This window comes from Ahaetulla prasina, chromosome 1 (genome assembly GCF_028640845.1).
Source record: "Ahaetulla prasina isolate Xishuangbanna chromosome 1, ASM2864084v1, whole genome shotgun sequence".
Lineage (NCBI taxonomy): Eukaryota > Metazoa > Chordata > Lepidosauria > Squamata > Colubridae > Ahaetulla > Ahaetulla prasina.
In genome coordinates, this window is record NC_080539.1 from 1,294,976 (window position 1) to 1,317,338 (window position 22,363).

The 22,363-nt window shown below is 44.0% G+C and overlaps 1 protein-coding gene across 2 annotated transcripts; it reads right to left on the reverse strand.

Moving 5' to 3' along the window:
- On the reverse strand, positions 1-22,222 carry DHRS13 (dehydrogenase/reductase 13). Of its 2 annotated transcripts, none has more exons than XM_058163943.1 (5): positions 22,016-22,207; positions 10,225-10,343; positions 8,346-8,469; positions 6,992-7,303; positions 1-443 (listed from the first exon to the last, which is right to left on the reverse strand). In XM_058163943.1, the coding sequence occupies exons 1-5, from the start codon at positions 22,149-22,151 to the stop codon at positions 184-186; spliced, it is 951 nt and encodes a 316-aa protein (XP_058019926.1). In that variant the 5' UTR covers positions 22,152-22,207; the 3' UTR covers positions 1-183. The 2 variants fall into 2 exon arrangements, with proteins under 2 accessions (XP_058019926.1, XP_058019927.1); XM_058163944.1 differs by lacking the exon at positions 1-443 and adding an exon at positions 6,071-6,351 and having other exon boundaries at positions 22,016-22,222.
- Positions 22,223-22,363: the final 141 nt, after the last annotated feature.

Below are 22,363 nucleotides of genomic sequence, written 5' to 3' on the forward strand. Positions count from 1 at the left end.
TGACTTGATGGGGTTTATTTCAAAGATTCTTAAGGCCAACGTTGGGCAACTCACCACAACAAACCTCACCATTCTGAGACACGCTTGTCTCAGTCACTCCAAAACCTCTGCAGGTTGGATCTCCCAGGTTAATTGGATGCCTTCTTTTGATTACCCCAAACTCCGTCTCTGTCCCTTCCCATCTTAAGCAGCCAGTCCCAGCAGCCTCTCGCTGAATTCCCAGAGCTTCTTGGCCATCTGGTCATCACGGGCTTGTGGCCAGGGTACCTTCGGCCGGCAGTCCACAAAATACTGCCCGCTCAGCCTCTCGATGCCCTCCTCAGTGGCACAGTAGATGGTCGTCTGAGCGCCAGCATCGGAATCTCGGACAAACAGCCTCATGAACCAAAGGGACCAAAATATCCACTGTGGAACGAAGCGATTAATTTCGGTTCTAACAAAACCTGAAAGCAAAGGAAAGTTGGTTGTGTGAACGGCCCGGGATAGAAAGAAGCCCCATCCGGGGTGACCCAGATGGAGGAGGAGGAAATCCCAAATAAATCCTTCGTCCGTTGCCCTTTGGAGCCTTGAGGCAACTTCTAAATATTTTTCGGAAGACCCAATGCTGAAATGAGTGGATGATGGTGCAAAGGGAGTGTGTGTGTGTGTGTGTGTGTGTGTGTGTGTGTGTGTGTGTGTGTGCGCGCGCATCTGCAGTGTTGCACACATGAATCCACTGTCATTGGGTGGCTAATTGATTCAAATAGATAATATTACATAATGATCAGAGGTGGGTTTCAGCAGGTTCTGACCAGTTCTGGAGAACCGGTAATGGAAATTTTGAATAGTTCGGAGAACTGGTAGTAAAAATTCTGACTGCCCCCCCCCATCTATTCCCTACCTCCCAAGTCCCAGCTGATCGGGAGGAAATGGGGATTTTGCAGTATCCTTCTCCTGGATTGGGGAGAAAATGGAGATTTTACAGTATCCTTCCCCTGTCATGCCCACCAAGCCACGCCCACCAAGCCACACCCACAGAACCGGTAGTAAAAATTTTTGAAAGCCACCACTGATAAATGATTGTATGTTTGTTCCCTGAGTTGTTTAAAATAGTGCATATACGTGTGAATTTGTGTGTGTCTGTGTTGTTGCAGAAATGATAACACACAACTGGAGGCCGTACGGGTCTGGATGGGGAGAAACAGACTCAGACTCAATCCATCCAAGACGGAGTGGCTGTGGATGCCGGCACCCCGGTACAGTCAGCTGCAACAGAGAGGGTGCGCAACTTGGGCGTTCTCCTGGATGGACGGCTGTCGTTTGAAGACCACTTGGCGGCCGTCTCCAGGAGAGCCTTTTACCAGGTTCGCCTGGTTCGCCAGTTGCACCCCTTTCTGGACCGGGATGCCTTATGCACGGTCACTCATGCTCTCGTCACTTCTCATCTGGATTATTGCAATGCTCTCTACATGGGACTACCCCTGAAGTGCACTCGGAGACTCCAGTTAGTCCAGAATGCAGCTGCGCGGGTGATTGAGGGAGCTCCATGTTGCTCCCGGGTAACACCACTCCTGCGCAGTCTGCACTGGCTACCTGTGGTCTTTCGGGTGCGCTTCAAGGTTCTGGTTACCACCTTTAAAGCGCTCCATGGCTTAGGGCCCGGGTACTTACGGGACCGCCTGCTGTTACCTTACGCCTCCCACCGACCCGTACGCTCTCACAGAGAGGGTCTTCTCAGGGTGCCGTCCGCCAAGCAATGCCGGCTGGCGGCCCCCAGGGGTAGGGCCTTCTCTGTTGGAGCACCTACCCTCTGGAACGAACTTTCCCCCCCGGTTTGCGCCAATTATCTGACCTTCGGACCTTTCGCCGGGAATTAAAAACTTATTTATTTATCCAGGCGGGACTGGCTTGATTTTTAAATTTCCAAATTTTAATTTTTAAATTTTATATGGGGTATTTTAGGTTGGGTCAATTGATGGTTTTAATTTGGCCATTATTGAATATGTATTTTAAATTGATATTTTAATTGTGTATATTTAAATTGTTTTAACTTTGGCTGTACACCGCCCTGAGTCCTTCGGGAGAAGGGCGGTATAAAAATTTAAATAAATAAATAAATAAATAAAAACTGTGTGGCTAATACATTCCAGTGAATAATATTATAGCTAGTCCTAGACCACATTTTGGCCTTAACCACAGTTAAACCCAAAATTTCCATTGCTGAGCAAGACAGATGAGTTTCGCCCCATTTTACGATCTTTCTTGCCATAGGGACCATGGAGGTCTCCTAGTCCAACCCCCTGCTTAGGCAGGAAAAACTATATCATTTCAGACAACCGTTGTCCAGTCTCTTCTTAAAAATTTCCAGTCTTGGAAAGAGTTTTGAATATAGAAGGTTATGGTTTGTTATATGGGTGGCATGCCTATTTATTATATGATAAGAAAGTAGATAAAATATTTAAAAATAATATAATTAGAAATGCATTATTGAGGGTTTGGGGGAAATATCAATATAAATTAGATGGAAAGATTCCAATATGGGCAATCCCGAGACACATGATAGAAAATATAAATATATATCAAAAGATGGAGGTAGTTACCTATAAAGAAGTTGTTTGGATGGAAAAGGGGGAATTACAATTAAAATCTAGAGAAAAGATGGGGGAAGAAGGGAAAAATTATACATGGTTCCAATATGGACAATTACAAGCTAGATGGAAATTAGATCAAAAAATAGGTGTTAGGCAAATTGAGGATAATTTGTTAAAACAAATGAGAGATCAAGGCCAACAGCATATTAAGAGGTTGTATAATGTATTAGTAGAAATAGACTCAGAGACTGAATTGGTTAAGGATTGTATGATTAAGTGGGCACAAAATTTTCAGCAACCAATAATGTTGGAAACTTGGGAAAGAATTTGGGTGAGGAATGTTAAATTTACACAAGCGCAAAATATGAGAGAAAATTTTTATAAGATGTTTTATAGATGGCATATAGACCCCAAAAAATTGTCATGTATGTATCCTAATGTACAGGCTAAATGTTGGAGATGCGATTGTGAAGATGCCACTTATTACCATATATGGTGGACTTGTAAAAAAGTTAAAGCATTTTGGATTAAAGTATGGTGGATTATGCAGAATATTTTGAAAAAGATTAAGTTTACTCCGCAGTTCTTTTTACTAGGAATAATTATGGACTGTACAGTTATAGAGACTAAATTGATTTTGAACTTAATAACAGCCGCAAGACTTTTGATTGCTCAATATTGGAAGAAAGAAGAATTACCTACAATTGAAGAATGGACACTTAAAGTATCAAATCTGGCAGAAATGGCAAAAATCTCTGCTTATTTGAAAGACTATACACAAGAAAAATATATTTTAGAATGGAAAATGTGGATTGATTATATTCAGAATAAGTATCAGATAAAAAAATATCGAATAGCATATGAGTAAATTTAGGAAATATTTTGTATTAGATATATTTCTGAAGGAGAGGGGAATTGAGAGTGTGATTAAGTGTGGAGAGACTAGAGATTATAATTTAGGAATTATTTTAGATTATGATTGTTAGTTTTGATACCCTGCATTTTGTTCTGGGAAGTCGGGGTGGGGGGGGGGTATGGGGAGGGAATTGGGGGTTGAGGCTAGAGATGGAGTGATGGGGAATGTACAGGGATTATTGAAGATGTATAAATATAATTAATGTAGGGTCGGGTCTGCCCAGTTACCATTTTAGAACGGTGGGGAGGGAGAAAAGAGTAGGAGGTAGGAAAGAGGAGAAGAGGAAGGAAGAGGGGTAGAAGAGGGAGAAGGAAGGTGTAGGGTGGAGGGAGGAGAGGATGTAGATAAGAGAAGGAGAGGAAGGTTTGGATAGTAAAAGAAGGTAGAAGAGGGGAGTGTTAAAAAGGGGGGTGGTGACTGGGCAGGCCCGACTAAATGTATATAACTGTACATTGAATGAATTGTTTGACATGATTGTAAAAATAAAACTTTTTTACTAAAAAAAAAAAAATTTCCAGTCTTAGAGCACCCACAACCTCTGGTGGCAAGCTGTTCCACGGATTAATTGTTCTCACTGTCTGGAAATTTCTCCTTAGTTCTAAGTTGTTCTCTCCTTTTTTTGTTTTTTGTTTTGTTTACATTTATATCCCGCCCTTCTCCGAAGACTCAGGGCGGCTTACAGTGTATAAGGCAATAGTCTCATTCTATTTGTATATTTACAAAGTCAACTTATTGCCCCCCCAACAATCTGGGTCCTCATTTTACCTACCTAATAAAGGATGGAAGGCTGAGTCAACCTTGGGCCGGGCTTGAACCTGCAGTAATTGCAGGCTACTGTGTTCTAATAACAGGCTCTAACAGCCTGAGCTATTACAGCCCCTTGATTAGTTTCCACCCGTTGCTTCTTGTCCTGCCTTTTGGTGCTTTGAAGAATAGGTAGACCCCCCCCTCATCTTTGTGGCAACCCCTAAAATATTAGAAGACTGCTATCAGGTCCTTCTTTTCATTCAGCTACATATTCCCAGTTCCTGCAACCATTCTTCATATGATTTAGCCTCCAGCCCCTTAATCGTCTCTGTTGTTCTTCCCTGCACTTTTTCTAGAGGCTCCATATCTTTTTGAGATTGTGGTGACTAAAACTGGATGCAGCATTCCAAGTGTGACCTTACCAAGGCCTTATAAAATGGTTTTAACACTTCACATGATCTTGATTCCATCCCTCTGTTTATGCAGACTAGAACTGTGTTGGCTTTTTGGGCAGCTGCAGCACAGGACTGGTTCATATTTAAATGGTTGTCCACTAGGACTTCTTTCTGAATGCAGCTTTTTTACTGTCTGGAATGAGACCACTGAGAGCTGTATCATCTGCAAACTTCAGTACTTTAACAGAAGGATCCTTTGAGATGCAGTCCTTCGTATAGAGCAGAGGTAGTCAACCTTTTTATACCTACCACCCACTTTTGTATCTTTGTTAGTAGTAAAATTTTCTAACTGCCCACCGGTTCCACAGTAATGCGCCGTGTATTGTCATCTGTGCATGCCTCTCGTGCATCGTGGATTGGGTTTTGCAGGGCGGGGGGTGCCAGCTACCAGTTCTGCTTGTCTGTTACAGCTGGGTGGTGTGGGGGGAGATGCATAAGCTATTCTGGGACGAGGCTCTTTTGTTTGCGACAAAACAAACAATAGCGCCATTTAGTTTCACTTACGTAACGTGAACTGCAGAAAAAATAATTGCTACCAACCTGCCTTCCATTGAGGACCTGTATATTGCATGAATCAAGAAAAGGGCCGTGAAAATATTTACAGACCCCTCACATCCTGGACATAAATTGTTTCAACACCTACCCTCAAAACGACGCTACAGAGCACCGCACACTAGAACAACTAGTTACTAGACACAAGAACATTTTTTTCCCGAAGGCCATCACACTGCTAAACAAATAATTCCCTCAACACTGTCAAACTATTTACCAAATCTGCACTACTATTAATCTTCTCATCGTTCCTATCACCAATCTCTTTCCACTTATGACTGTATGACTGTAACTTTTTGTTGCTATCATTAAAGGTTAAATTGCAACCTATGACCATCATTTGTGTTGTACATGTTGTACCTTTGATGTATTTTTTTTTCTTTTTCTTTTATGTACACTGAGAGCATATGCACCAAAACAAATGCCTTGTGTGTCCAATCACACTTGGCCAATAAAATTCTATTCTATTCTATTCTATTCTAAACTTATGCGCGGGCGATACAAATAGTATATTTTCAGAAATTTAAATTGTCACAGGGAATTTTATAAAAACCTAATGTAAATGCTATGAATTTTTTTTTTTAAAGTCCATTAAATTAAAAAAAAAAAGGAATGTGCTTCAGTATCGGACAAAACCCCTACTGCCCACCATGAAAGCTGGAACGCTCACTAGTGGGCGGTAGGGACCAGGTTGACTACCACTGGTATAGAGAGAGAAGAGCAATGGGTAGAGCATCCAACCCTGCACTAATTGTACAGGTATCTGATGTGATTTTGTGTCTGCTTTTCCATGTGGTTTTTCCTGCCTTCAACTCAGCAAAATGAAGGAGTCAAATTTAAATTGGAAATATTTAGCTGGTCAATCCCAGCAGCCTCTCGCTGAATTCCCAGAGCTTCTTAGCCAGCTGCTCATCACAAGCCGGCGAACTGGGCACCTTCGGCTGGCAGTCCACGAAATACTGCCCGCTCAGCCTCTCGATGCCCTCCTCGGTGGCACAGTAGATGGAGGTCTGGGCACCAGCTTCGCAGTCTCGGATGAACAGCCTCATGAACCAACCCAACCAAATTATCCACCGGGGATAGAAGCGAGTAATTTTGGTTTTAACAACTCCTGAAATGGAAGGCAGAGAGAACATGCTAGGGGTGGAGTGAGGGGGGTGGGGAAGATCTCAAATGAAATGTTCGCCCAATACGTTTTTCCCAGCAGGGAACCATGGGACTCTTTGGGCAACATGTTTCTTGCAGAGGTTTCATTACTCAACTAGGTAGCATAATCAGTGCTAGAAGGGAGGGGGTTTTCAGAGAAGAGGGGGAGGAGGTGGGGAAGAGGAGGAGGAAGAGGGTGGAGAGTGGTAGAAAAAGGAAGAGAAGGGGAGGTGAAGGAGGAGGAAGGGGAGGGGGTGGAGAGGAAGGGAGGAGGAAGAAGGGGAGGAGGGAGGGGAGGCACAAGAGTAGAAGGGGGAGGAAGGAAGAAAGGAGCGGAAAAGGCAGAAGAAGAGTAAGAGACTGGGGAGAGTCTCATCCCTGCCTTAGGCAGTGAGTTGGACTAGAAGACCTCCAAGGGCCCTTCCCACCCTAAGGTTCTAGGATTCTGAACCTGGGAAGGTGGGAGACCTCTCCCTCCCCAGCTGAGCCCGATGGAGGAAACTTCTGGGGTATCTTTACAGAGGGGGTGGAGGGAGCCCCCAGTGGGAGAGAAATGCCTCGGGAGGGCTCCACCTGGGGCGCCTTGGAGCCAGACTTCCACTCACCTGGATGAACCGCATAGCAGGTGATGTTGGTTCCTTCTAGCCGGTTGGCCAACTCTCTCGCATGGAGAATGTTGGCTAGTTTGCTGCTACCGTATGAATGTAGAGCTTTCCACAATCCCTCCACTGGTTTGTGGATGGTCCGAAAGTCAATCTTCCCATACTTGTGTGCACTTGAGGACAGAATTATAACCCGGCTCGGGGCGCAGCGCTTCAGCCGGTCCAGGAGCAGGTGGGTCAGCAGGAAGTGGCCCAAGTGGTTGACCTGGAAGGCCAGGTCAAAGCCATCAGCCGTTTGGCCAGCCTGGAAGACCCCTGCCAGAAAAATAAGCGTATTACAAGTAGTCCTTGGCTTATGACGGGTCACTTTGTGATCATTCGAGGTTACAACAGACACTCAAAAGGTACTTACCATTTGGTTCCCCCTGGGAAAAACGTCATATGACCACATTTTAATCACTTGGCAACGTGCCCAGCAGTCACGTGATTTATGATATTTTTGTCAAAAAACAAGGTTTCTTTGATTTTCAGCAAAAACACCCCGTTGTGAACAAATGGTTCACTTAAAAATCACCACACCAAGGTCTTGAAATCCCAGAGGTCACAGGAGCGACCTGGTTCCTAACTGTCATGCCATACGACCATAATGGGCAGCCTCCATCACAGTCATAAGTCAAGGACTACCTGTAAAGCTTTCAGGTTGATCTAGTGCTGAGATGGCGAAACTGTGGCACACGTGCCAGAGTTGGTATGCAGAGCCCTCTCTGTGGGTACACATGCCACTGCCGGCTGCTATTCTGGTTTCCTCCACGCATCTCTGTGGGCATGTGCGCCAGCCAGCGGGTTTTCGCAGGTGCCGAAGTGTCAGAAAACGGGCCCAAAAATGGACCTAAAACGGCCACAAAACAGGCATGCATGCACTGGCCAGCTGACCTTTGGGTTTCTGGTGCTCCGGTGCAGGCGAAGACCAGCTGGCCGGCAGATATGCGCTTGCCGGAAACCCAAAGACCAGCCGGCCAGCGCGCACATGTGCACTGGCCAGCTGATCTTCGGGTTTCCGGCACTCCGGCGCAAACACATGCATGTGCATGCAGGCATATTTCAGTTTGGGCACTCGGTGCTGAAAAGGTTCGCCCTCATTGGTCTAGTGGTTAAGCTTAGAAAACGGGAGGCCACAAGTTCAAATCTCACCTTAGGCAGGAAAGCTGGCTGGGTGGCTTTGGGCCAGTCTGTCCCTCTCTCTTTCTCTCTCAGATCAACCCACCTCACAGGGTTAGAGAAATCCCAGACAACTCCCCCCCCAATTTTCTCCCCTTCCTTGCCCAGAGACCCTGGGGAGGGTCTGCTCTGCCCCCACCTGCGTTGTTGATGAGGATGTCCAGACGGGGCTCCGATTCCAAGAAGGTCTGCGCAAAAGCTCTCACGGAGTTCAGGCTGCCCAGATCCAGGATCATCAGGATCACCTCCGAGTTCCCACTTTCCTGGAAAAGGAGTGGAAGGAATCCTGAGCCTCGGGATCCGGTGTGAATTCAAAGGCTGATCCCGGTTTACTCACCTTCTGATCTCTCTGGCTGGTGTGTAATAAAACAATACCGGCAGCCCTTATGACCATTGGTTTAGTGACCCTTCAAAGTGACCATGCCAATGACAAAAAGTGATTTATGACCAGTCCTCAAACTTACGACCATTGCAGCATCTCCAGGGATCATGTGATCAGAATTTGGGTGCTTGGCAACCAGCCTCATTTCCGATTGGTGGTGGTGGTGGCATCCCCGGGGCAAAGTCAATGGGAGGAGCTGTATTCACTTAACAACCGTGTGATTCGCTTAACAACTGCCGTGATTTGCCTAATTAGTGGGCTGCCCCAAAGAAGAGGGGCTCAGCCTCTTCTCCAAAGAGCCCCTGAAGGCAGGACGAGAAGCAAAGGATGGAAACGGGTCAAGGAGGGAAGCAGCCTGGAAATAAGGAAGAAGCTCCTGACCGTGAGAACAGCTGGCCTCCAGATGTTGTGGCTGCTCCATCACTGGAGGTTTTTCAGAAGAGATTGGGGAACCCTTGGTTTGAAATGCTACAGGGCCTCCTCCTTGAGCAGCTGGGTGGACTAGAAGACCTCCAAGGTCCCTTCCAACTCTGCCATTCTGTAATACCACATACCACAGTCTTACGGTCGAGATCAGGGGTGTCAAACTGGCAGTCCCCGGGTTGGAGGCGTCACACGCAGGCCACGCCCACCTCAGCTCCGCAAAGGGGGAAAAGTCACGAAACATGACATGATGGCAACGGGATGTGGCGAGTTTGACCCCCGTGGTCTAGATGAAGAATGGTGATTCAGATCCAACCAAGAGCCCCCCAAAATATGCACAATGGGCCAGAAGATACAGTTGCAGTTGCTTAGTTAGAGGGTGCTGCCTCCTGCATGAGGTAATCGAAGCTATGATTGGTTGCTGTGGGTGTAAAGGGGGAGTTTCCCTTTTTTCCCCGCCTTTTTCTTCCGTATGTTCTGTTTACTGCTTAATTTACCTCATGATGCTCCTGTGTTGCTGACTATCTTGTCTGCTGTAGATATAGATCTTACATCTATTCATTTATATAAAACTATAAGTTTGTTCCAGTGTCTCTGATTTCATTTGGACAGTTGTTACATAATTCCCTGACCCAGATCCAACAATACCACTTCCAGGAATGAGGCTGCCCCCCAAAATATGGAGCCCCCTGAATAGAACCAGGACAGGCCGTGACAGAAATAAGGCAAAGCTCTTTAAGTGGGGAATGGCTGAGAGTCCGCAGTGAAACTGAGGCGCTTCAGAACTCTTGGGACATTGAACTGAGTGGCTGGAACAGTAAAGTGTACAGTGGTAGATGATTGGTTGGAGGTTGCTGCCTCCTGCATGAGGCAATGTAAGCTACGATTGGTTGCTGTGGTTGTAAAGGGGGAGTTTCCCTTTTTTCCCGCCTTTTTCTTCTGTGGGCTCTGTTTACTGTTTAATTTACCTCATGATGTTCCTGTGTTGTTCTCTTGTCTGCTGTAGATACAGATCTTAAATCTATTCATTTATATAAAACTATAAGTTCGTGTCACTGTCTCTGATTTCGTTTAGACAATTGTTATGCTGCTGCCTGACCCAGATCCAACAATACCACTTCCAGGAATGAGGCTGCCCCCCAAAATATGGAGCCTCTTGAACTGTTTGGATTTTGAACGGAGGGACAGAGAGAGTCGCACGGCAGGCACTTACCCGTCTAATGTCGTACACGGCCGATTCTCCTCTCGCTTTGTCGCGGCATGCCAGAATGACACGGGCGCCTCTCCGGGCCAGATCCACCGCTGTGGCCTTCCCGATCCCTGCATTTCCACCTAGGAAAGGGCAGAGAAAGGATCCATGGAGATCGCCCAGCCTTTGATGGGGATCCAGGAGTTGGGGCTGCATTTTTGTCCCTGTAGATTTTGTGCTGTTGCTGTTCAAGATTCCGACTGACAAACCCAACTCAGCAAGTACTGTTGAGGGGATCCAATCTCTTAATGCAGAACTTTATTGAATACATCATTTTGTACAGATGAAAACAAAACCAACTCTGATTGCAAGGCAGAATAGAATAGAATAGAATAGAATAGAATAGAATAGAATAGAATAGAATAGAATAGAATAGAATAGAATAATGAATGGAATGGAATGGAATAGAATAGAATAGAATAGAATAGAATAGAATAGAATAGAATAGAATAGAATAGAATAGAATAGAATAGAATAGATATGCCATAGGTTCTCCATCACAGGTATAGGGTCTTTTGCTTGAGCCAGGGGGTTGGACTAGAAGACCTCCAAGGTCCCTTCCAACTTTATTTTGATTCAGCCCAGCCCAAACCTCACAGGGTGGTTGTTATGGGGCCAATGGGAGGAAACAATGTCGGATAGGTTGGGATACAAATAAATAGATGAATAAACAACCACTCTTTCTCTGTGACCAAAGGCCTTCTTATGTTTTTCACCAGCCCTTGGCCGGGGGTCTTGGACCGTTTCTTAACCCTAACTAACCCCCTTTTTAAGTAGCCTCCAACGTGCTCTGATTTTCCTCATAATCTCCCCCCCCCACCAATTCTCTCCTCCCTTTAGCAAAGTGGGGAGGAGGAAGCATCGGCCAATCCCAGATCTTTTCAGCTCTTTCAACAAGCCAGCATTCCCCACAGCAAACCCCCCTTTCTACCCCCTGCATTTCTAGCCAGCTTTGACCTTCGGTAACCTTCCTTCCATATCCGTACTTTAAGAAAGCAATCCGTCCAAGCGTACCTGGATCACATCCATTTCAGTATCTCTTGCAACCGTTATTTTCCCGGTCAGTCACCTCGGACTTTGACTCGTCCATTTGCCTCAACCCATCAATCAATTCACTGCAAATTTTGTTTTGCCTGCATAGGTAGTTCTCGACTTACAATCGCTCATTCAGAGACCAGTTCAAGTTACAAGGGCACTGAAAAAGGTGACTTACGACTGGTCCTTGCACTTACAACCATCGTAGCATCTCCATGGTCACATGATCCGAATTCAGGCGCCTGGAAACCGGTATGTATTTACATCCAAGGATCACCATGGTTGCCATTGGCGCCTGGCTTCTGACAAGCAAAATCCAAGGGAGAAACCCGATTCACTTAACGACTGCAGTGATTCACTTAACAACCATGGGGGGAAGGTCATAAAATCAAGCATGTTCCACTTAAGAACTGCCTTCTTTAGCAACAGAAACTCTGGTCGCAATTGTGGTCCTAAGTCAAGGACAAACTGTACGTTAATGTTCATAGCTGTTGTTACTGGTTAGTTTCCAATTGTCATAAATCATACATAGAATAATAGAGTTGGAAGGGACCTCGCAGGTCTTCTAGTCCAACCCCCTGCTCAAGCAGGAGAGACCATTTCAGACAAATGGTTGTCCAGTCCCATTTTAAGGCCTTCAATGATGGAGCACCCACAACTCCTGAAGGCAAGCTCTTCCATTGGTAGGTGACTCTCAAACTTCTCTTGAGTTCTAGGTGGCTTCTCTTCTAGGTTAGTTCCAACCATTGTTTCTTGTCCTGCCTTCAGGGGCTTTGGAAAATAGGTTGACCCCCCTCGTCTTTGTAGGAGTCCCTCAAATATTGGAACAGTCCTATCATGACCCCCCTAGTCCTTCTTTTCATGAAATTCCTCTTAAGTGTTCTTCATGCGTTTTTGCTACCAACCTGCCTTCCATTGAGGACCTGTATACTGCACGAATCAAGAAGAGGGCCGTGAAAATATTTACAGACCCCTTGCATCCTGGACATAAACTGTTTCAACTCCTCCCCTCAAAACGACGCTATAGAGCACTGCACACCAGAACAACTAGACACAAGAACAGTTTTTTCCCGAAGGCCATCACTCTGCTAAACAAATAATTCCATCAACACTGTCAAACTATTTACTAAATCTGCACTACTATTAATCTTCTCATCATTCCCATCACCAATCTCTTTCCACTTATGACTGTATGACTGTAACTTTGTTGCTGGCAATCCTTATGATTTATATTGATATATTGACCATCAATTGTGTTGTAAATGTTGTACCTTGATGAGCATATCTTTTATGTACACTGAGAGCATATGCACCAAGACAAATTCCTTATGTGTCCAATCACACTTGGCCAATAAAAATTCTATTCTATTCTATTCTATTAACCTCCAGCCCCCTAATCATCTTTGTTGCTCTTCTCAACATCTATTTTATATTGTGGTAATCAGAACTGGATACAATATTGTAGTACTGCAGTACACATTCTATTTCTAAACGTTCTATTCCTTTATATACATTTCCATTCCTTATTTCTATTATCTATCCATTCATACCATTTCTCCCATACCGCATAATATTCCGAGTCATCCTTCCCCTTTAACTCTAATGTGAGTTTATCCATTTCCGCGCAATCAAATATTTTTTGTATTACTAATCCATCTGGCAGTATAATTTTGCAATTTAACCCTTAATGATAGCAACAAAAAGTTACAGTTATGACTGTATGACTGTAACTTTTTGTTGCTATCATTAAGGGTTAAATTGCAACCTATGACCATCATTTGTGTTGTAAATGTTGTACCTTTGATGAAGGTTTTTTTTTTCTTTTCTTTTATGTACACTGAGAACATATGCACCAAAACAAATTCCTTGTGTGTCCAATCACACTTGGCCAATAAAATTCTATTCTATTCTATTCTATTCTATTCTATCTTTCAATAGTGCGCAAAAGCAATCCTTGCCGCCGTTAAAATATGTAACATCAAATATTTTATCTTTCTATTATATTTTGCCCTAAATATCCCCAGGAGAAACAATTCCGGTTTAAGTTCTATTTGACACTTAGTTAAATCCTGCAGCCATTCCTGTATCTTCATCCAATATCTTTTCGCTTCGGGGCAGAACCACCAGGGGTGGGTTCTACTTATCTTTACTTCCGGTTTGCATCGTGCCTGCACACGAGCGCTCATTCTGCTCACGTACGCGTTCTTCTGCACAGGTGCAGAAGAGTTTTGATGACGTTTGAGTCAGTGGGCAGAGCCTCCCGCTGGTTTTACTACCGGTTCTATAGAACCGGTCTGAACTGGGGGCAACCCACCACTGATGACCACCATGAGTGAAAGAAGGTACCTTGTCCCTGTTTGCATTTCCAACATTTTGGATTTAAATTTGGATACATCTAGGCCACCCTTGCTGGCACAATATGCCAACGATAAAACATCTTACATTGGTTTTCCTTATAGGCCACATATTTAGTTATTGTATAGTTTTTATTCCTGATTTTTTCCCAGTCTTCTAATTCTATGTTTTTATATAATATAACAACAGAGTTGGAAGGGACCTTGGAGGCCTTCTAGTCCAACCCCCTGCCCAGGCAGGAAACCCTACACCATCTCAGTCAGATGGTTATCCAACATTTTCTTTAAAATTTCCAGTGTTGGAGCATTCACAACTTCTGCAGGCAAGTCGTTCCACTTTTTGGCCCAGGCAATCATGGGTTCTTTCACCACCTCCTCCGCCCTATAAAATTTTAGTAAATAATTATATATTTGGGTTATTAGTTTTCCCTCTGGACCTTCCAACAGTTTATCTAATTGTTGTGGTTCAATATCGAATCCATATTCTTCCGCGTCCTTTTTATATCTAGATTGTAACTGTAGGTATGGCCACCAATCCATAAATATTCTCTGTTCCTTTAACTCCTGATTGTTTTTGAGTTTCCCTTGATCATCTAAAATTTCTTTATATCTGAGCATTTTGCCCACATGTAAAGTACTGGGGTGGATCATTGCCTCCATGGTGGATAGCCACCCAGGGATCTTCATATAGTGTTTTTTCTTTATGTCTTCCTACGTATGTAACAGCGCATCCCTTATCTTATGTCTGTAAAAATACAAATGTGCCTTATCTCTCCTGTACCACCTCTTTTGTAAGTCATGCCCTCTCCAATGTTAAGATTCTTCTACTTTTTAGATTTATCCAATCTCTAATTCATACTAATATCGCTGCTTTATAATAGAGTTCCCACGCTGGCAGTCCAAAGCCACGTCTACTTCTACTATCCTGAAGTGAAACTAATTTTATCCGTGCCTTCCTACCTGACCAGACAAATTTTATAATTGTTTTGTTTAGATCTGTGAAAAACTTATCCAATTTTATAGAGATTGTTTGGAATAGATAAAGTAATTCAGGTAAAATATTACTTTAATAGTCGCTACTCTTCCTAATAGAGATAATTGTAATGTCCCCCACCTTTCCAGATCCTTCTTTATTTGTTGAAATAATTCTATGTAATTATCATTTTTTATTAAAGAGCACCTCGCCATTAACCAGATTCCTAAATATTTAATCTTCTTAGCGATTTGTAATCCCATTTCCTTCTCTAAATCTCTTTTCTGGTTCATTGTTAATTTTTTAACTAACATTTTGGTCTTTTCTTTGTTAATTTGGAGGCCCAATACTTCTCCATATTTTTCTATTTCTTGTAGTAAGATGGGGGCAGTTTCCAATGGTTCCTCGATAAAAAATACCAAGTCATCGGCGAAGGCCTGTACTTGATACTCTTTAATTCTCGTTCCTTTTATTTCTTGGTTCGCTCTAATTCTGATTAATAATATTTCTAATGTCAGGATAAAGAGTAGAGGTGACAATGGACATCCCTGATGTACTCCCTTTGTAATTTGGAATGCTTTTGTGGTGTCCCCATTTAATATTACACTTGCCTTCTGAGTGGTATATATTGCTTCTATCATATTCTCAAAATTATCTCCAAAGTTCATATTTCTAATTTGTCGAATCATAAATTGCCAATTTAAGTTATCAAATGTCTTTTGAGCATCCAGAAAAACAAGCGTTGCTTGTTTTTCTGGATGGGCTTTGTAGGATTCCAGCATATTCACTACATTCTATTATCTCTTATTTGCCTTGTGGGTAAAAATTGATTCTGGTCAAGGTGTATATTTTCATTTAATAATTTTTTCAACCTCTCTGCTATAATGTTCATAAATATTTTGTAGTCGGCATTTAGGAATGAGATTGGCCTATAGTTTCTAATTTGGTTCTTGTCTGTACCTTCTTTCAGTATCAAGGCAATATATGTCTCCCTCCACAATTCCGGTAATTTTGCTTCCCTCAATGCTTCATTGCATATTTCCATTAGTAACGGTTCTGTTAACTCACCCATATTTTTATAAATTTCCCCTGGAAGTCCATCTGGTCCTGGGGTCTTATTATTCTTTTGATTCTGAATTGCCTCTTTCAGTTCTATTAATGTTATTTCTCTATTTAACATCACTCTCTTTTCTTCCTCTGATGGCAACATCCCTTCCCCCTTCAAATAATTACTTATTTTATCCTTCGCTATTTCTTCCTGTTTGTAAAGATTTTCAAAGTATTTTTGCATAATCATCTTTTCCTCTTCTTCGTTATTTTGTAAATTTCCCATTTCATTCATATAGCTGCTGTATTATCCTTCCTTCTTTTTCTTTTTTCAATTTATAAACTAGCCATCTCCCTGGCTTATTAGCATGTTTGAAGAAGTTTTGTTCGGTAATTTTAAGTTTCTTGCAATGTCATCTTGTTCTAATATATTTAATTTGTGTTTACCTAATCTTTCTTTAATTTGTTCATTCCCCGATTTTATTTGGAGTTGGTTTTCTAATTTTCCAATTTCTTCCTTTAATATGTTATGCTGCCTCCATTTCTCCTTATTTTTCTTTGCCGTGTATGCTATCGTTATCCCTCTTATTTATGCTCCAAGTGTGGTCTTACTAAGGCTTTGTAAAACGGTACTAGAACTTCACATGATCTTGATTCAATCACTCTGTTAATGCAGCCTAAGATTGCATTGGCTTTTTTGGCAGCTGGTGTGCATTGTTGGCTCATATTTAAGGGATTATCCACTAGAATAGAATAAAATATTTTTTTTTATTGGCCAAGTGTGATTGGACACACAAGGAATTTGTCTTAATGCATATGCTCTCAGTGTATATAAAAGAAAAGATACATTCATCAACAATCATAAGGTACAACACTTAATGATAGTCAAAGGGTACAAATAAGCAATCAAATCGTATAGGAAACAGTCAATATAAATGTAAGGATACAAGCAACAAAGTTACAGTCATACAGTCATAAGTAGAAGGAGATGGATGATGGGAACAATGAGAAGATTAATAGTAGTGCAGACTTAATAAATACTTTGACAGTGTTCAGGGAATTATTTGTTTAGCAGAGTGATGGGATTCGGGGAAAAAACTGTTCTTGTGTCTAGTTGTTCTGGTGTGCAGTGCTCTATAGCGTCGTAGGAGTTGAAACAGTTTATATCCAGGATGCGAGGGGTCTGCAGATATTTTCATAGCCCTCTTTTTGATTCGGGCACTATACAGGTCCTCAATGGAAGGCAGGTTGGTAGCCATTGTTTTTTCTGCAGTTCGAATTATCCTCTGAAGTCTTTCTTGTTGGGTTGCAAAACCAAACCAGACAGTTCTAGAGGTGCAGATGACAGACTCAATAATTCCTCTGTAGAATTGGATCAGCAGCTCCTTGGGCAGTTTGAGCTTTCTGAGTTGGCGCAGAAAGAACATTCTTTGTTGTGCTTTTTTGATGACGTTTTTGATGTTAGGTGCCCATTTTAGATCTTGCGATATTGTAGAACCTAGAAATTTGAAGGTCTCTACTGTTGATACTGTGTTGTCTAGTATTGTGAGAGGTGGAAGTATGGAAGGGTTTCTTCTAAAGTCTACCACCATTTCTACGGTTTTGTGTGTGTTCGGTTCCAGATTGTTCCGGTCGCCCCACGAGGCTAGTCATTCAACCTCCTGTCTGCATGCGGAGTCATCATTGTCTCGATTGAGACCGATCACTGTTGTGTCATAATAATAACAATAATAACAATAATAACAATAATAACAATAATAACAATAATAACAATAATAATAATAATAATAATAATAATAATAATAATAATAATAATAATAATAATGTTTTAATTTGTATACCGCCCTTCTCCCAGGACTCAGGGCGGTAAACAGGCAAATAAAATACAAAACAGAAATATACACCATAATTAAAGTTCATCTGTGAACTTCAGTAGTTTAACAGATGGATCGTTAGAGATGCAGTCATTGGTATACAGAGAGAAGAGAAGTGGGGAGAGCACACAGCCTTGGGGGGGGGGGCTGTGCTAATTGTACAGGTTTCTGATGTGATTCTGCTTAGCTTCATCTGCTGCTTCCTGTTTGTTAGGAAGCTTGTGATCCACTTACAAGTCTGTTCAGGTACCTGTAGCTGGTTTAGCTTAGTTAGAAGAGTGTCTGGAATGATGGTGTTGAATGCTGAACTAAAGTCTACAAAGAGGACCCTTGCGTAGGTCTTTGGAGATTCAAGATGTAGGATGTAGTGCAGAGTCATATTAACAGCATCATCTGTTGATCTATTTGCTCGATATGCAAATTGCAAGGGGTCTAACAGCAGATCCGTGATGGTTTTCAAGTGGCATAGCACTAGCCTTTCAAAGGTTTTCATGACTACAGATGTTAGAGCAACTGCTCTGTAGTCATTCAGTTCCTTGATGGTGGGCTTCTTCGGAACTGGGATAATAATAGAGCATTTGAAGCAAGAAGGAATATAGCACATCTCTAGTGATTTATTGACAATTTTGGGTGAAGATGGGGGCCAATTGGTCAGCACAGACTTTTAAGCAAGAAGGCGTTATCTTGTCTGGGCCTGGAGTTTTTCCTGGCTTTTGTCTGTGGAATAGGTCTTGCACTTCCTTTTCTGTGATCACTAGGGGTTGTGAACCCAATGGGATGGGGTCAGGAGGCTTGGCTGTTGTTGGTGTGTCTGAGATGGGGGTTGTGGAGATAGGTGGCTGTAGTTTCCTTTCAAACCTGCAGTAAAACACGTTCAAGTCATCTGCCAGTTGTTGATTACCTTCAGCCTGGGAAGGAGGTTTGCTGTAGCCGGTGATATTTTTAAGAGCTTCCCACGTTTGCTGGTTCATTTGTTGAGAACTGATTCTTTAGCTTTTCAGAGTAGCCTCTTTTTGCTGCTCTGATCTCCCTTGTTAATACATTTCTGGCCTGATTGTACAGCATTTTATCACCTTTTCTGTAGGCTTCCTCATTGGAATGACGTAGCTGCTTAAGTTTACCTGTGAACCAAGGTTTGTTGTTACTGTATATTCACAAGTTCCTGGTGGGTACACATAGGTCTTCACAGAAGCTGACATATGATGTTACAGTCTCTGTGAGTTCATCTAAGTCTGCAGAGGTACTTTCAAAAACATTCCAATCAGTGCAGTCAAGGCAGGCCTGTAGCTTTAACTTTACCTCCTCCGTTCACTGATTTAATTGTTGGTTTTGTGGTTTTAAGTCTTTGCCTGTAAGCAGGTACAAGGTGAATCATGCAATAATCAGAGTGTCCTACAGCTGCTTGTGGTAAAGACCGATTAGTGTTGTGTAGCAATGGTCTAAATTATTCTTGTCTCTAGTGGGACAATTGACATACTGAAACTATTTTGGTAGCTTTTTTCTTAAGTTTGCTTTGTTTAGATTTCCCAAAAGAATAGCCAGTGAATTGGGGTATTTGGCTTCAGCCTCCATAATTTGGTCAGATAGAATTCATAATGTCTTGTTTACACAGGCTTGTGGTGGGAAATAAACAGCATTAGAAGAAATGAGGAACATTCATGAAGCAAATAGTATGGTTTGCAGTTGCTAATTAATGTCTCTAAGTTTTTGTCACAGAATTTATATATTATAGTTATATCCTGAGACCAGCTGTTGTTAATATATAAGCATAAGCCTCCTCCCTTCTTTTTACCAGATGTTTCTGCAATCCTGGGCTCCAAGATCACTGCAGATGGGGACTGCAGCCAAGAAATTAAAAGACACTTGCTCCTGGGGAGGAAAGCTATAGTAAATTTAGACAGCATACTAAAAAGCAGAGACATCATCCTGCAAACAAAAGTGCATATAGTCAAGGCTATGGTTTTCCCAGTTGCAATGTATGGCTGTGAAAGTTGGACCATAAAAAAGGCTGAGCGCCAAAGAATTGAGGCCTTTGAACTATGGTGCTGGAGAAGCCTCCTGCGAGTCCCCTGGATTGCAAGGTGAACAAACAAGTCAGTCCTAGAGGAGATCAACCTTTAGAAGGCCAGATCCTGAAGATGAAACTGAAATACTTTGGCCACCTAATGAGAAGGAAGGACTCCCTGGAGAAGAGCCTAATGCTGGGAAAGATGGAGGGCAAAAGAAGAAGGGGACGGCAGAGAAGGAGGAGGCTGGATGGAGTCACTGAAGCAGTAGGCGTGAGCTTAAATGGACTCCAGAGGATGGCAGAGGATAGGAAGGCCTGGAGGAACGTTGTCCACGGGGTTGCAATAGGTCGGACATGACTTTGCAACTAACAACAACATCATCAATTGATTCATTTAACCAAGTTTCAGAGAAGCATAGGACTGCTGAATTGTAAAAGTCAGAATTGTATCTGTTTAAAAAGAGTATTTCATCCATCTTATTAGCAAGTGACCATACACTGGTTAGGAAAATTGAAGGCAGAGAAGTTTTATTTCTCCTATTCTTTAATCTGTTTAAGATCCCCACCCTTATACCTCTCTTTCTTCACTTCTTCCATTTGGTTTGTTGGGTAATCCATGGCTCAGGGGAAATTGCTTCTACCTGTGTTAGAATCTCCTCCACGTTTGTAAAGGGGGTGTGCGAGATCACAGAAAGCTGCTCCTTAAAGAAACGTTGCTTAATTTTTAGCAGATGGTCTCTTGAGTAAGAAATCCATAGTGAATCGCAGAGAATAATTAAAAATAAAGAAATCATTAGCATTTCATCGAGGCAGCCTTCGGTGGTGCCATCTTAAAAACAAAAAAGGACAAAGGACAGAAAGACAAAAAAGGGACAAAAAAAGAGCCAAATATCCCTAATTATTTCATCGTGAAGTTGAAGAACAGTTCAAAGGATAATGTTGGAGAAGATGTGAAAATGCTATTAAGGAGGGCAGGAAAGAAAACCATCCAGAAGAGGCCTGGTTGCACAGTCCAGAGGTAGAAGGCAGGGTGAGAAGTCAACTCAAGATAACCTCACCTTTTGTTATCTTCTTTAGGACAAGAAGGCTCAGAGTGGGTGACTTTGAGCAGATCCCCAGGAGCCTGTGAGTTCGAGTCCCACCTCAGGCACGAAAGCCAGCTGAGTGACTTTGGGCCAATCAACAGGAGACGGTGACTTCAGCTGTCCCCTTAGCCTGGCTTTCTCACCTAAGGCAGGACTAGAACTCACCGTCTCCTGGTTCCTAATTGGGTACCTTCACCACTAGGCCAAACTTTCCTGTTTCTGGTGTAATTGCTCTTATAGCATCCGGAATTGTTTCAATCATTTAATTGGAATCTCTCTGCTGGCAACTGCAGGAATGCTAAAGGGACCGTCCACTTTGCTAAACTTCCCAGCTCCTCCTGTCTCCCTTCCAGGCCTGAAGTGGCTCTTCTGCATGTTTGGCTCCTTCTCTGGATTGCTCCCAGCTTCTCTCCGTCCTGGGGGCAGGACTACAGCCGGTGGGGCAGCTGAAGCAGAGCCAGGGACTAAGAGAAGCGACCCTTGGCCCCATGGAAAATGAGCCCTGGCAACCAGCCTGAAAGGCCCCTTTCCAGCCGTCTCTTATGCCAAACAGCTGGCACAAATCAGAGGTGATATAATAGGGTCTCCTGCTTGAGGTGGAGGGTTGGACTAGACGACCTATCAGGTCCCTTCCAACTCTGTTAATCCTTTAAATAGCAGGACAAGAAGCAACAGGAGAGAAGCAACCTGGAAGATCCTGAGAGTGAGAACAATTTGCCTCTGGGACCCGTTGTGGCTGCTCCACCCCTGGAGACTTTTGAGAAGAGACCGGGCAGCCCTTGGACTGGAGTGGTGGGAGGGAGGGTCCAGCTTGGGAACTTTGAGACTTAATAGCTTAATGGCTGCCTGGGGGATTCTGGGGTTGAAGTCCACAAGGTTGGACAGCCCTGGTAGAGGGTCTCCTGCTGGAGCAGGAGGGTTGGACTAGAAGACCTCCAGGGTCCCTCCCGACTCTTGTTATTCTATTCGTCCTTCCGAGGCTCTCCCTGGCTGGTCCAAGCAGGCTCTCCGGCAGCCCAGCCCAGCCTTTCCCGCGGCTCTTCCGCACCGGCCTTCCTGCCTTCCTTCCTGGCCGGGGCTCCGAGGCAGCCCCGGGGACGGCTGGCATCTGCGGAGCCTCCCGGGTCAGTTCTCACCCGGTTTCTTCCCGAGGGGCTTTTTTTGGCCGGACTTTCTCGGCTGCGTCTGAAGCGCCTTTGGGGCAGGCAGGACCTGATGGGGCAGAAGCTGCGCGGACTTTGTGGGTCGCGCTGCGCTTTTGCTCCGGGATTCTGATCCTGCGCGGAGCCATCGAGGTGGGAGGGGGGTTTATGGAAGGAAGGAGGAAAGAGAGGCAATGCCCCCCCCGAGACCCCCCCTCCACTTCCCTCCCAGCTGACCTGTGATGAGCACCGTCTTGCCCCGCAGGCTGACCGCGTTCCGGCACCAGGTGGCCGCCACCAAGTAGTAGTAGAGGAGCCCGTAGAGCCCCAGCAGCAGCGCCGCCCCCGCCGCCAGCGCCCCCGCCGCCTCCATGGCCCGATCCCCGCTGGCCCCGCAGCCCTACACCGCTTCCCTTTGTATCTCCCAGGCCCCCGCCCCGCCTCGCCAACAGGCCCCGCAGCCCGCCAGCCTTCCTTCCCTTTCCCCGGACCGCCCCCGCCCCGCCCCCGCGTGGGAGAGCTTCGGTCACTCGTAGCGCTGCCCCCTTTCGCCTTCCCGTCGCCCCCCCTTCTAGCCTCCACTGG

Bases quoted from the DNA above. Each gene is read 5' to 3' on its own strand.
- DHRS13 (XM_058163943.1), bottom strand. From the start codon at position 22,151: ATGGAGGCGGCGGGGGCGCTGGCGGCGGGGGCGGCGCTGCTGCTGGGG. The intron at 7,304-8,345 runs GTGGGGGCAGAG...TTTTTCTGGCAG, and splicing joins CATCCTCATCAACAACGCAG to GGGTCTTCCAGGCTGGCCAA. The intron at 444-6,991 runs GTGAGTGGAAGT...CTTTGCTTTCAG, and splicing joins CTGCTATGCGGTTCATCCAG to GTTTTGTTAGAACCGAAATT.